Source organism: Diospyros lotus, chromosome 14, assembly GCF_014633365.1.
Source record: "Diospyros lotus cultivar Yz01 chromosome 14, ASM1463336v1, whole genome shotgun sequence".
NCBI classification, from domain to species: Eukaryota; Viridiplantae; Streptophyta; class Magnoliopsida; order Ericales; family Ebenaceae; genus Diospyros; species Diospyros lotus.
Window position 1 is genome coordinate 7157555 of NC_068351.1, and position 16144 is coordinate 7173698.

Consider the following 16144-nt stretch of genomic DNA (forward strand, 5'->3'; position numbering starts at 1 on the left):
CCCTCAATGGAAAACATTGAACAATGTAAGTACAATATGATCATCATGGGGTAATTAACAGAAATGCAGGATGTGCTCTTCATAAACTGAAATATTACTCGCTTTTTTAACTTTTAGTCACAAACATATTTTAGTAATGAAATTTGAATTTGTAGCCAAAAGGGTCTAATTGAATCAACTAGAAACAGCAAAAACAAACTAAAGGAAAGATGGGGTACACAAACTTAAGGCTTAAATTGTCAATCAAGCGATGCCTCATAACAAATTCTCTGTGGATAACAATGGAAATATGTCTCAATTTATCAAAACCATTATCATGGTACAAGTGCTTCTTTTACAATGTCTCTGCAAGTAGCAACTCATGCTGGATTTTCTTATTAACAATTATAAGACTAGAGAGGGGTTGAGCAGGAATGAGTTTGTCTTAGCAGCAGGGAGTATATTCATACTAAAACCAGATAACAGAATGATAAAGATAACCTTCAATTCCCAAGCTGTCTTTCTGTGGGCAGATTTCTTGATTCCACCCGGATGGCAAAGATTTGATTTGTTTTGACAGTTGAAATTATGCTGTGTTTACATGAAGTCCTCTTCCAGCTCTTGCAAGGATTTGGCAGTTGATGCTATCTCTTTGTTGGATGTCATCTTTTCAGCTACCATTAAATTCTTGTAGCTCCTTAGCTCCGCTTGTCTCTCTCTTTCAAGTCTCTCCATCTCCTCATGTCGTTTCTGGAAAACGTTGGCAAGAATGCATTACAAAATTCAGAAATCAAATTGAGAAAATTACATTCAGTGAAGTGATAAGATCCAGTCACATGCACAGGTGACACTCGAACATCAGGGAATGAAGAATTCACTCAAGATTATCTTAAACTACATTTCAGTGACAAGACGGCCGTGGAAATGAGGTACTCAACCCCCATTGAACATGAAGCAATAACATCCGGGGCATTCCTCCAATGTGAATAAATAACATCCCCTCATAGCAACAAAGCTTTTGGAAAATACCATTCCTGACAACAACAATGAAATAATGAGGAACCCTTTTCCATTTTGGTAAATGACATCATATTCCAACATGAAAGGAAGGTTTTTCTGACCCCCCCATGTTAGGAGCCTAAGAAGCATGGATATTGAGTATGAACCCTGGATACGAACATGGCACATGGAAACAACACCACATGGCGATGTTGACAAGATAATTTTCAGAAGAATTATCTTAAACCATAACAGGGACAAGATCTCACATTGGATGCAATGTCCCAAACGTTCATGAAATCTCCATTTGTAAAATAATTCAAAATAATAAAAATTATAAAATACATGTGGACAAGCCTTCAACACACATTAATCAAAATGGATATTGGCATCAAACACAGGTTTTCAACACTTAGTATGCCATAGAAGTGACCATACAAATTTGTTTCAATCATCTTCAAGAGGCTTATGGCTTTTGTGCACCCTGTTACTCAATTTCATCATGCACTAAACTAAGATTGTTAAAATCGAGATTTTAAGTGAGATCGTAAGAGAATCTATAAAATTGGATTGTAAAATTGAATCGTAAAATTGTAAGATTTTACAAATAATTAAAAATACTCTTTAATTTATATAAATATATGTTTATAATGACATAATCCTTAATATAAATGATATACATGTATTTATTTTAAATTACTTCATCTATCAATTTCAAAATTACTAAATAATATGAAAATTTTAAATATTAAGTCCATCATTTATCATCAATTCATCATTCATCCATCCATGATTAAAATTCCAAACAACAAACATTACCATCATCATCAACAAACATTGTTCTTAAATAAAAACAAACAAACATACAACAAATATAATATTATAATCTTAAAATATTCTTAGGCTCAAAAGCATTTCCTAATTTTCCAATGGAAAGACTCAGAGATTCTATTCACTTCACATCTGCTAACGGCCATTTCCATTTCTCTATAATGAATAAACATAGATATGACCTAATTATATTGATGAAGGACGAGATAGAATAGAGTACACAAAGCAAATAGAAATTACAGAGCCCAGTGCAACCCTAATGAATCCAAGATCCTGACATCATCATCATCATCTAGTAACCCAACTAAAAACAAAAAAAAGCCACAAGAACAGAGTCGTAGAGAACAAACAAACCCACCGCAATGACGTGTGTCATGTGCGATCCTCCTAGTCAATCTATTGACATGTGTCAGATAGGCTGTTCAGAGTTCCGAGAAGGAGCAGCAAAAGCCATGGGAAAGCTTGATTTTTGCAGTAGAGCCGGAGCCATGGGAGAGTTCCAACAATGCGAGTTAACACGTGATTTTAACAACAATGCACTAAGCATTGCTGCCCAAATACAGGTGGGCAAAAGAAGAACCAAGAACCAGTCCAGTTCACAGCAAAAAACAGTTCGTTTTTTGGATTAACAGTGGTTGGACAAGTTGAACTCATCAAATCGGGCCAGTTCAACTGGCCAAACTTTTATTTTACTTTTATTTTTATTTGGAAGTAATTAATGTCCATTATTTAAATGCCATCTATCATTTTGTTAATAAATCATAGTTGTCAAAGGTGCAAGGCACGCACTTAGGCTCAAATTAGTGCTAGGGCCTAGGCAAGAGACTCAAGGCAAAGCGCAAACCTCAGGCACATGAGGTGCACATTTATTCAAAATTGTTGAATTAGCTATAGATTAGCTGTTAAACTAGCTGTGATTAGTTGACAATTAGATCTTAATTTTAGGAGTAATTTCAGTCTTAATTATTGTACATTCCTACTATAAATTTCAATAGAAAAAGGCTGGACCTCACTGGGTTCTCTGATTTAACATGGTATCAGAGCCACCATACAAACCCTAGATCTAGCCTCCACTACGCGAGTCTCCTCCACCTCCGGCGTGCGTCCCCTACCTTCCAACAATGGTCGCTTCCTCCCCAACGTGCAATCGCCGTCTTCATCTTCCGCAGCCACTCTGTCTGTCACCGATGCAACCACCTCCAACCCCTCACTAAAGAGATTCCGTCAAATCTCGTCTAGATCTGTCAAATCTAGAAGAGATCTTGTTCGAGCATCACCGTTGGTTTTGCTTCGCACGCGACTGCCGTCGCCATTCATCGCCTCAGCCCGCGACCGTCGTTCTCCCATAGTGGCTCGTGACCATCCCTCAACGACCGCGCCTCATGGCCTTCGCCAGATCTTCCGCCCAAATCCGACTATTGCCACCTCTATCCGCCCCAAAATCAACCGCGGCTGCCACAAGAAGCTGTAGTCGCTGACCTTAAGACCTGGACCAGATCTGTTATTGCTTCCATCTTTGGTTGGTGACCTTCAGATCGGTTCGCAACCTTTAGATCTTTGATGTTCGCAACCTTCTCGACCCCAAAATTGCAAGTTTTCAGCCTTTGAAGCAGAAGCCAAATCTTTTAATTTGTGAGTTGTCAAAAGCACTCCTTAACAAGCAAGTTGTTGCCCACTTAGATCTCAATCCAGATTTGGGTCTGACTCGACCCCCTAACACAATCCATTTCAGATCTGTTTAGTCCAGATCTAACCCATCAGACCAAATTCGACCCGTAAAGCTTGTCCTGACCCACCTGGACTAGATACATTCCAATTCCGACATATTTGTCATTGAAGACGCCTCAAAAACTACCTTCCATTCAAAATATAGAGTCCTCCTGCCAGATACGCCATTGAAGACACTTCCAAACTGCCTTCCATCCAAAATATGGAGAGTCCAGCATCTTCAGTCACTTTCGGATCTAAATCTACAAGTTTGTCTTCCCATTTTTCTTCCTCACCTATCATTACTTTTGAAAAACTAGTTGGAAGTAGCAATTACATGCCTTGGGCTGCCTCTGTTGAGTTATGGTTCATGGGCCAAGGAATGGAAGATCACTTGAGTAAGAAAACCGATGACATTCTTGTTGCTAAGAGAGCAATGTGGAAGAAGACCGGTGCTCTTCTTTGCAATGTGTTATGGCAGACCAATGATCTAAAACTATATGTCATTTACAAGGCATACAAGACTTGTGCAAGTATGCACAAAGGCCAAATCTCTTTAAACAAATGATATCCAACGTCTCTACTCTGTTGTTTCCATTATCGTTCATTTGAAGCAACAAGACATGGATATGTCTAAATTTCTTGGCCGTCTAAAATTCCTGAAGGAAGAGTTCAACTCTCTATTACCAATTGGTAATGCTGCAAAAGAACAGTTGCAGCAACGAGATAAGTTTTTTATGGTTCTAGGATTGATTGCCATTTGATCTGACATTGCTTCAATTCAAGATCAAATATTATCCAGTCCCACTGTTCTGACGCTAGAAGATGCCTTTGCTAGACTTCTTCAGGCATCTTCCTCGTCTTCAATCATCGATGGCTCTCTAAGTTGATTCCTCCATCTTGGCATCACAAACCTTTGGTAGAGAAGAATAAGGGAACAATCGAGACCATAACTCACAACGAGGTAATCGTCATAAATGCAATTACTGTCATAAGTGGGGCCATCTTCAAGAACTATGCCACAAACTACATAGTTGACCACCATGTGCTGCTAATGTGGCTCAGTCTGTCGCAGCCAATTCCCTAATAGAACCTTTTGAGAATCATTCTTCTCCATCCCTTGTTTTGATTGGAAGTGATTATGAGGACTACCTTTGGTATCAGACTTCTAAACAAAATGTGTCATCACCCATTGCTTCTGTGGTACACATTGGTAATTCTATTACTTGTATTACTCGATCTACCATTCCTAGACCATGGGTTCTCAATTCTGGTTCAACTGATCATCTCTCTAGTAACCAAAGTCTCTTTTTCTATCTCTCTACTTCTTCTTGTTTGCCAAATGTTACCCTTGCCAATGGTTCCAAAACATCTACTACAAGCATTGGTCAAGCACGACCGCTCCCTCCGTTACTTTTAGATTTTGTTTTATATGTTCCCATAAGCCCCTTTAATCTTGCTTCTATTAGTAAACTGACACATACTCTTCATTGTTCCATAATCTTTTTTGCAGATTCTATTGTCATGCAAAACCAGAGTACGGGACAGATGATTGGTGTCGGGCATAAGTCGTAGGGACTTTATTATCTCGACAAGTCATCTTCACCAGCAACCTGCATTTCTACCAAATCTCCAACTCTTCTTCATAATCATTTGGGACATCCGAGTCTATCCAAATTAAATTATAAAAGATGGTTCCATGTCCTTCCACTTTAAATTATGAGTCGTGTCAACTTGAAAAACAGTCTCATACTTCGTTTCCAAAGTGTGTCAATAATCAGGTTGAATCCTCTTTTGAATTTGTCCATAGTGATGTTTGGGGTCCTTGTCATGTTCCCTCTGTTTTAGATTTTCGGTACTTTGTCACTTTCATCAACGATTACTCTCGATGCACTTGGGTATTCTTACTGAAAAATTGTTTAGAGTTATTTACTATCTTTAAGGACTTTTGTGCTGAAATTCAAACTCAATTTAATGTTTCTATCTGTGCCTTCCGCAGTGACAATGCTAAAGAATATTTCTCAGCTCTTTTCAATACTTTCATGGCTTCTAATGGTATTTTACATCAATCCTCATGTGCTTATACATCCCAACATAATGGTCTTGCTAAGCGCAAATATCGTCATTTGATTGAAACCACCCACACTCTTTTACTACATAGTCATGCTCCTTTCCATTTTTAGGCTGATGCTATTCTCACTACATGTTATCTCATTAACTGGATGCCTTTCTCTGTCTTACAGCATGAGGTCCCTTTCTCTATCATTTTCCCTGCTCGAAGTCTTTATCTTCTTCCACTTTGTGTTTTTGGGTGCACATGTTTTATTCATGACATGACCCCTGGTCGTCCCAAACTTTCAACCAAAGCTGTCAAGTGCATTTTCCGTGGTTACTCACGACTTTAGAAAAGCTATAAGTGTTACTCGTCTGATCAGCAACGTTATTTCATCTTTACTAATGTTACCTTTTTTTTAGGCATATCCTTTCTCTCTCTCTTCCCCGGTCAAGAGTCGCCTAATTTCTAAGATTCTTCCCACTCCTTACCTTTGTTCTCCTTTCTTCAATACTGCTCCTACTATCCCTGAATGTCCCATTCAGGTTTATCATCATCATCCACATCCTCCCACGACTACTGACGAAAAACCTGCTAACTCACCTCGTGCTCCAACATCTTACCCTGCCTCAGACTAACCAGTTGCTTTTGAGCCAAATGTTGATCCTTCTCTTGAACCCATTGCCACTTGAAAAGGTATACGCTCTACTCGCAACCCTCACTCCATATACACCTTCCTTAGCTATCATCACTTAACTTCACCCTATTATGCTTTTGTGTCCATTTTATCTTTTATTGCTATTCCTAAAACTACCAGTGAAGCACTTTTAGATCCAGGGTGACGCCAAGCCATACTCTACATTCTAGTGGCACTTGAGAATTGGTTTCTCTTCCTCCTATTAAATCTATTGTTGGCTGCCGCTAGGTATATACTGTGAAGGTTGGTCATGATGGGAAGGTTGATCAACTTAAGGCACGCCTGGTTACCAAAGACTATACTCAGATTTTTGGATTGAATTACAGTGACAATTTTTCTCCAATAACTAAGATTGCCTTCGTGCGCTTGTTTTTATCCACTGCTACGATGAATCATTAGCCTCCTTATCAGTTGGATATTAAGAATGATTTTCTTCATAGTGATCTTCAGGAGAAAGTTTATATGGAACAACCGCTTGGTTTTGTTGCTCCGCGAGGGGGTTCTGGATTAGTATGCAAACTTCGCCGCTCTCTTTATGGGCTAAAACAATCTTCGTGAGCTTGGTTTGGACAGTTTAGTACAGTTCTTAAAGAATTTGGTATGATTTGCAGTGAGGCCAACCATTTTGTTTTTTATCGTCACTCCTCCGATGGTCAATGCATTTATCTAGTGGTTTATGTTGACGATATTGTCATCACTAAAGTGATTAGGATGGTATTCTTCAACTGAAGACACATCTCTACAACCGTTTTCAAACTAAAGATTTGGGTAAGTTGAAATATTTTCTTGGCATTAAAGTGGCCTAGTCCACAAGCAGCATAGTTATTTCACAAAGGAAATATGCCTTAGACATTCTTGAGGAGGCTGGCATGCTTGATTGTAGACCAACTGATACTCCCATGGACCCGAATATCAAGCTCTTACCAAGACAAGGGGAGCTATTATCTGACCCTGGTAGATATCGCAGACTTATCAAAAAGCTAAACTACCTCACTATCATTCGTCCAACCATCTCTTTTGCTGTGAGTATGGTTAGTCAATTTCTGCAATCCCCATGAGATAGTCATTGGGATGTCGCCATTTGCATTCTCAAATATATCAAAGGCACATCAGGACAAAGATTGTTATATAAAGAAAAAGGTCATACCCAGGTGATTGGGTATTCTGATGCCGATTGGGCAAGATCTCCTTCAGATAGACGCTCTACTTTTAGGTATTGTGTTCTAATTGGCGGAAACTTGGTATCTTGGAAGAGTAAGAAACAAGCTATGGTTGCTAGGTCTAGTGCCAAAGCAGAATATCGTACTATGGCCTTGGCAACATGCGAATTTATATGGCTGAAACAATTGCTTCAAGAATTAAAATATGGCAAGGTGAAACACATGAAGTTAATCTACGAGAATCACGCCACATTACATATAGCCTCAAATCCAATCTTTCATGAGAGGACCAAACACAAAGAAATTGACTGTTATTTCATCAGAGAAAAGATTTTAGTCAAATGTATTATCACTAGTTTTGTCAATTCAGCCGATCAACAGGCAGACATCTCTACTAAGTCTCTTCAAGGTCCTCGTAATAGTTTCGCTTATAACAAACTTAGTGCATAAGACCTATATGCTCCAGCTTAAGAGGAAGTGTTGGATTAGCTGTCAATTAGTTGTTAGACTAGCTGTGATTAGTTGACAATTAGACCTTAATTTTAGGAGTAATTTTAGCCTTAATTATTATACATTCCTACTATAAATCTCAATAGAAAGAAGCTAGACCTCATTGGGTTCTCTAATTCAACAAAAATGCTTATGAAATACTTGTATAGTTTTCAAACTCATAACATCGTAAATGACCAATAACCACTTATATTATTGCAAAAAACAATTAGTTTTTTCTAATTGCAAAAGAGATTAGAAGAAATAAAAAATTATAGCAGAACACACCGTAAAAAACAATTATAGGAAAATAATTAGTGTCTTCTAATTCCTTTTGCAATTAGAAGAAAGAAAAAATATTACAACAGAACACAATAAAAACAATTACAGAAAAACAATTAGTTTTTTTTAAACTACAAAAGAAATTAGAAGGGAGAAGAAAAAAAAATTAGTAAAGCACACAATGAAAACATTTGTTTCTTAGCAATTAGTTTCTTCTAAATTTTAAACGAAATTAAAAGAAAGAAAAAAAAAAAAAAAAGAGCAAAACCCACATTGAAAAACAATTACAACAAATAATTAGTTTCTTCAAAATTGCAAAAGAAATTAGAAAAAGAAAGAAAAATGAAGCAAAGAACAAATGTAAGTAGTTCTCCAGCGAGTGAAAACCACTGCCAAAGGTTCCCAACAATGAGTGGGGGATCTGGTAGACCTACGGCTTACACTGCTAGGTTCGTCTCTCACCGGTATACAATAATATGCAATCAAATCAACAAGAAATGAGATTTAAGATGACAAATGGACAAAAAATAGGGCTTTAATACACTTATATATACAAGGCATGTGCCTAGGCAACGCCTCAAGCATGGCGTTGTGCCTTAGTGGTGATGAGGCGCATAGAACTGCGCCTCTGTGCATTTCACACCTAGGCACGCCTCTGTGCGCTAACATAATCAAGTTTCACAACTTCAGCATTCTTAAGTTGTAAATCTGCTAATACACCCCCCCCCCCCCCTTTCCATGTGATGCAGTCACCGTGGGAGTAATATAATAAATACCCATCCTTTATCTCCCTTGTCTAAACACAACAAAAGGCAAATACAAGACTCACTTTATCTCTCAACTGTTGTTTTCTCTCTGCTCTTTCTGCTGCATTAACTGCTTCTCTCTCAGCTGCATAAAATAACAGAGCACAAATACGATCATAAATGAAAACTGAAAGCAAAAATCTTGCTGAAATAGTGAAATACACAGTAAGAACCAAAAATAGTTTAAAGCAAAAAATACTGACTATTATTTCAGAAAATAGAAGATAGTATGTGTAGGCAAGTCCACCTAAAAAGCACTCTAGGAAGCAGGAACATTAAGTACCTTTCAGGTCTGGTTTCCTTTCTACTTTTGTACGGTTCAACCTGTTAACAATTTCATTTATCCGCTTCTCTACTCTCACGGTGCGTACCTACACAGAGCATCAATGTCAGATAAGATAAGAGTCTATTACCCACATCCATGATCCATCCACATTCCAACAAAAAAGCTTACCATCTTTGGATTGTGGAAACCAACTTGGCCAACATCCATGGAAGCAGTCTTCTTCAAATTTTGCCAGGGTGTGTAAACAACATCAACATTATTCACCTTGTTTCCTGCCATATAAGAACCATAAGTAAATTACCATAATGACAGAGCAACAGAACTGTTACAATTGGGAACACTGGCAGTCTATTAATTCACCCAAGAAGCCAACAAATATAACACTCTTTACACTCTCACTCACCAGCACAATCACACAATATAAACAGAAAGTAAAGAATTGTAAAGAATAGAGTTAGAACAATCAAACCACATGAAGAACACCAAGAATTTATCCTGGTTAGAACTGATAGAATCAGTCCTACATCCAGCAATACTGAGAGCAATCCAATATGAATGAAATCAGATACGAGAGTTCCCACACTTCCTCTCACACACGAGTACACTGTTCTCTCTTGAGATTACAAAGAACTTTTCTTGACACAAAGCCTTTCCTCTCAACACACAGCACTCTACTCGTTTACAGAGAGCTTTCTGAAAAAATGAATGATACCCTAAGCACTAACTCGAGCCCCCTATATATAGGCAATAGGACGGTTACATCAAGGGAATTGAAAATATAACAATACCTAAACTACCCTCAACTAACAGTCACCATTAAAAGCACTAAACGGTCACTAACGGCCTACCGCAAGGGATCCAACCGGGATCTCTCTATCTCTTCCTTCTAGATCCATAATACTCAATGCAAAACATCACAAGAACATATGAAGCAGGTAAGGACCAAGGTTATTAGCAGTTACAAGCTCTACCAGACCACATCGCATCACCAGTAACATTTGAAGCAAGTCTAGCAGATGATACTGTGGGGATTTGCCAGTGTAGCCTGTTCTTTTGTTTCCTTTATTAACTTTTTTTGGTTTGAAAGGGGGAGGGGGGGTGTTGTCATCCTCTCAGGTAGAGAAGGGGCATTAAAACCCCCTAAAATCTCAATAATTCTCATGATTACAAACTAAAATTTCCTTGAACTTACAAAGACGACTTTGAACAAAACAAAACTGCACAGATGATTTATAGGGTGTTTGTCTTGGCTTAAATTGTGGAAGCTTATAAGCTCTAGAACATTCTGTTGTAAATTTTAGGAGGGCATTTTGGCCTTTTACTTGGTCAGCAATAACTTTTTTGAGACAGCTTATAAGCTACCCAAAAAAAATCTAGGGGTACTAGCTTTTGAAAAAAGCTGTTGGAAGAGCTTATAAGGTAGGTAGCTTATAAGTTCACCCAACTTTGCCAAACAGGTAACAAAAAATTTAAGCTCTTGAGGAGCTTATAGGCTCCATTTGATCAGAAAATAAGCCAAGCCGAACACCATCTTAGGATAAGTACTTTTGTTTGGAATATCCAGATTTTGATGTAGTAAAGTAACTATTCAGATTGAGTACGTCCCTAACAATGACAATTCCTTAACAATGACAATTCCTTAAACCCAATATGCGTACCAAGCAGCAATCATGAAAGAAGAAGGTACTATTCCTGGATAATGATGGTTCGATGTCTATTGTCTATATCACACTCAAAGAAGAAAATTGACTTACAATAGCTCAACTATTTTCTGCTCAGAGCTGCAAATAACTGTCCTCACCCCAACCTTGACCTCCTCCATTCATTCAACTACAACTCTTGATGCCCTCACTAGACCTTAACAAAACTGACCAGCCCACCCTTAATTCATAACATTCCAAAACTCTGGCGATCTGATCTTCCTTGATCAGTTTCTCAAACAACCACCGCCCCTTGACTTTGAAAGAAACCTTATCCAGCAAATCTCACTTTAACTGACGGTCTTATGAACAACTGAATTCCTCGGTCTACAAACTTCCTGCTTTTATCAGCCAAAACCTACCAACCTTCTCCGTCCTCCATCCATTAAATCAAAAGGCCAACCTTTCTTAAATGATCCATCAACAAAGCTATCATATTCCATCCTCTTTCCAGAATATAATTTTGCCAAATCCCTATCTCCAACTTTAGATTGCTTGAAAAACTTTAAGATTTGAACTACAGATTTTTTTTCTTTTTAGTCATTTATAGTGCAAGATTCAGTGGCTTCATTCCCATGCTAAGAGCAAGCCATCAAGGTTGTACCAGGAGGACATTCAATAGCATTACAAAAATGTGTTGCAGAACTTATTTCACTTAATTAAAGAACTATAGTAGAGAGAAAAAATTGTTATCAAGAACGGTAGATCCCATGTCTTTTCTAGAGAAATCAACAGTAAGAAGAATGTGATCTCCATTAACCAAAGGCTGGTAGACACAAGTGACATTGCATCTTTCCATCTGGAATGAATACAGTGCCATTGACCCCCCTAATTTCCTCGACATTGAGATGGTTCAATCAGCCAATGATTAATGGTTGTCCAAGTAAAACAGTGGTATAGAATTTTTTTTCAGGCATTTACCTTGAATGGAGTTTGCTTTGACAAGTTGAGCACAATCTTCCAGTAGGCCTTCGGATATATCATCCATTGTCTGACCCTTGTGCAGTCTCACATAAACATGGGCCGAAGACATCTTATCCACATGAAACCTGCAGTAGAATAACCATATCAAGGAAGTAGCAAATACAAAGTACTACAATGTGATTATGTGATAGAAAATGAAATATACATTTCATCGTGCACGAGAATCATCTGTTGAGTACTTTGAATCCCATTGAAGGATAAATTTCAAATATGGCCAATGAAGCAACAGTTAGGGGTGTGCATAGTTTAGTCCAAACTGTAACCAAACCGAACCAGTTAATCTGATTTGGTATGATTCAGTTTAAGTTCTTTCAAAAAAACAATTTGGTTTGGAATCTTGAGAAATAGGATTTACAGTTTGCTTCCAGTTTGAAACCAAATTGGAAAGCATTTTAAACTATTTTGTATATTATTATATAATATTTATTATACATTATATTACATATAATATATACTAAAAAATACATAGTACCAGCAAAAATATTTTAACAATTAATTTTTAGCCAAATTCTATTTTATTTAAAAATTTGTATAGAAAATTCATACAAATAACTTTTCTTTTAACTTCTCATACAAAATTTGAATTGTTGTTTACTTTTTTTTTATTGAAAAATATAATTCTTATATTGTCCAAATAACAGTTTGAACCAAACCAAATTGTAATTTTCTGGTTTCATTTGGTTTGGTTATGTTGGTTTGGTTTGAAATATATTCGAATGGTAATTTATAGTTTGGGTTTCTCTATTTTTCCAAACTGGACCTGCACACCCCTATCAACAATCACCAGTGAAAAGTATTAAAGCAGTCAAAAAGATGACTCAAATCTAGATAGTAGAAGACAACTTGCTCGAAAGCTTCCTCTATACATTTAGAGCTCATTATCAGAAGATGAACACACTAATCATTTAAGTTAACAAAAAATGTCAATCCAATTAATAGCCATGATGACAAAACCCACACAACCATGAGCCTCAAATGTTAAAAAGCAACAACTTACTCATGCCGCCTCGTTGACAAAGAATCATCAAAGAAAGTGATGGATTTTCTGTTAAGATAAAGTTTTTATTATGTCATTCTGAATTCGTAAAACACATTACAAAGCACATATTTCCATCTGTTTTCGGCATAAATGCTGGTAGATTTCACCTTTGTAGTCCATATTAGATTTCAGCACTATCATAGTTATCAAAGGCGCGAGGCGCCTTAAGGCGCCAGTTTGGCACCTCGCCTGGGTCGGGTGAGGCGGTTTTGGCAAGGCCCTTGCCTTGCGCGCCTAGGCACTGGGGCGTGAGGCGCGCCTCATGAAACTTAGGTCTTCTAACTAAATCTTGCAGCCCAATCGCTCCTCACTCCTCCCAACTCTAGCATCCAGCCGCGCTTGCCTCTCCTCTCCAGCTCCCTGCTTGCCCGATCTTCCTCTTCCTCTCTAGCCCCAGCCGCACCTGCCTCTTCTCTTCCTCTCCTCTCCAGCTCGCCCGATCTTCTTCTTCCTCTCCTCTCCAGCCGCAACCCCCTCCTCTCTTCCTCTCCAGCTCGCTCGATCTTCCTCTTCCTCTCTAGCCCCAGCCGCGCCTGCCTCCTCTCTTCCTCTCCTCTCCAGCTCGCCCGATCTTCTTCTTCCTCTCCTCTCCAGCCGCGACCCCCTCCTATCTTCCTCTCCAGCTCGGCCCGATCTTCTTCTTCCTCTCCTCTCCAATCGCGACCCCCTCCTCTCTTCCTCTCCTCTCCTCTCCTCTCCAGTTCGGCTTGATCTTCCTCTTCCTTTCCTCTCCAGCCACGCCTGCCTCCTCTCTTCCTCTCCTATCCAGCCACGCCCACCTCCTAGCTTGTTAATTTCCTCTCCAGCCGCGCCCTCTTCCTCTATTCTCCTTTGCCCACGGTCTTCTCCTCTCTTCCTCGCCTCTCTTCTCATCTGCTCTTCAAGTTGAAGCTGCTAAGGCTACCCACGGTCTTCTCCTATCTTGTAAGTTCTTTACTTGTTTTTTATTTGTTTATTTCTTGCATTCTTGCCTAATTTCTTTTGCTGGCAGCTGGTTGCTGATCTCTCTTTAAGTCTTTATAGTTTATATTGATTGTGGACTTGTAGTGTTTATGTGTTTGTTTAGAACTTTGCATTATAATTGGTACTTGGTAAAGTTTGAGACTTTAAGTTTGAACTTTGATGATGTTTCTAGTTTAGAATTTGCATGATGAATGAATTAACTTTGATGTTGTTAGTTTATAGAATTTGAAGATAATGAATCATGAATGATATGAATGTGTTATTATTGATAATTTGATAGTTGTTTATGATTTTACAAGATTTTGAGTTTTTTTCCTAAAAGGTGCGCCTAGCTTCGCAAAGGCACTCCTCGCGCCTCAGGCTCTAGGACCTTTTGGGCCTCGCTGCGCCTTGCGCCTTTCAGAACTATGAGCACTATTGCATTTCAATTTCATCCAAATGAAGTATCTAATAAAAAGGTGTGATTATTTTTTTTAAGCATATTAGATATGTGTTTTGTGGTTATTTTTCTTTTTTCTAGATGCTATATCATTCACTCTTGAAAGTCAAAGTGCATGATAAATCCAATGTTACATACTTTCAGGATGTGTTTTGACTTGCTAAACTTGGAAGAAGACAACTTATACTCAAGGGAAGGTTTGGGACCCAAACTGCACCCTATTCTGCTAACTGCCTAAACTTCAATCAAAACTGGTCTTGTGTATAAGAACATTCGTGATAATGGGTGTACTGATAGGTTGGCCTGTCATGATGCCCTTCCCTAAGTACATTAATGAGGCTCAAGACCCTCCACCAAACTCTTGGTATATGTTGAAATCATTAGTAGTACTATTATTATATGTTGATATTGGCCATGGGCATTAATATTTATCTCTTTCCATGTGTTGTTATATTTTTATTTACAGGCAAACTCTTGGAATGATGTCATCCAAGCTCCAGATAAGCCACACAGATATTTAGACAATGTCTAACCACCAAACTCCAATTGGGTTACAACAGAAACTTGAGCGTAGAAAAGGGAATGCAAGAGTACAGACTTTTTGTCATCTATTTGTTTATTTCAATGTAAAAGAATACCGGGCAAGAAAAACACTTGGCACCCTGTTAGCATACATGCACAATTGTAGACTGTGCTGAGGTTCTGTGTAACGATTCTGGCTGCAACTTCAGTTCATGCCCCATGACTTTTGAGGTAAAAATGTCTTCTTACCTCATCATAACCGTGATTAGGCCACTGACCCTACATTTCTCTTTCTGTTCACCTGATTCAAAATTATTATAGATGGAACCCTTGGAATTTTTATATTCACCTTTCATCTTCTTCACCAATAATGAGCAAAAGCCAATATTTCAATAACTGATAATAAGAGCATCGTAGAGTAGTGATTACCATCGCAAACGATTCAGAATCAAAAAATATTAATAAAAACTAAATGGATAGGACAAATACAGCGGGTTAACCTAAAGACTCTAACTTGCAAGGCATCACAAACAATTGAACACGACAGCGGGTGGCTAGCGGAATCAGAAAAAAGAACACATGCTCCGAAAGTGCGCGATACCTATTTCACCGAACGGCACACGTACCAATCGACGGATTTACATCACAAAAAAAGCCATTCATCAATTCAGAAATTGAACCATGCACAATTTGAATCTGATAAGAGACCTGCGCAAGGCTTAAACGAAGAGAATACGATAGAAAATTGGATAAATCAGGGGGGCGGTACCAAATGTCTTCGGGGAAACCATATTTGATGAGCTCTTCGTTCTCGTACTTGTCGAGGCCCATGAAGATGGTGTAATCACCGGCCTCCGGTCGGGCCTTGAAGTAGAACACCATTGTTGACGAGACGACGATGCTCTGTGCTGCCCTAGGGTTTCCAAAAGCAGAGAAAAGGAAAAGAGATCGACCACACTGGTAAAGGCCGAGACGAAGAGAGGGGGAAGAATAATAATTCAACGATTGGACTCCGTCGTTTTGTTATTTTTTTAAGGAAACGCTCCTTTTACACCTTGGCCCTTACATTTTAAACTATCTCATTTAAAGTCTGATAGTTTCGTTCAATTTCAGTTTGATCAGAAATCTCATTTACAGTCTGATAGTTTCGTTCAATTTCAGTTTGACCAGAAATAATTACTTTCAGTTTCAGAATTACAGAATTATAA

General features: G+C 38.4%; 1 protein-coding gene across 2 annotated transcripts; it reads right to left on the bottom strand.

Annotated features, from left to right (window-relative positions):
- Positions 1-258: 258 nt before the first annotated feature.
- Positions 259-15935, bottom strand: LOC127790049 (uncharacterized). Of its 2 annotated transcripts, none has more exons than XM_052319305.1 (6): positions 15706-15932; positions 11911-12038; positions 9458-9561; positions 9287-9374; positions 9027-9088; positions 259-729 (listed from the first exon to the last, which is right to left on the bottom strand). In XM_052319305.1, the coding sequence occupies exons 1-6, from the start codon at positions 15816-15818 to the stop codon at positions 577-579; spliced, it is 648 nt and encodes a 215-aa protein (XP_052175265.1). In that variant the 5' UTR covers positions 15819-15932; the 3' UTR covers positions 259-576. The 2 variants fall into 2 exon arrangements, with proteins under 2 accessions (XP_052175265.1, XP_052175266.1); XM_052319306.1 differs by lacking the exon at positions 259-729 and adding an exon at positions 740-1013 and having other exon boundaries at positions 15706-15935.
- Positions 15936-16144: the final 209 nt, after the last annotated feature.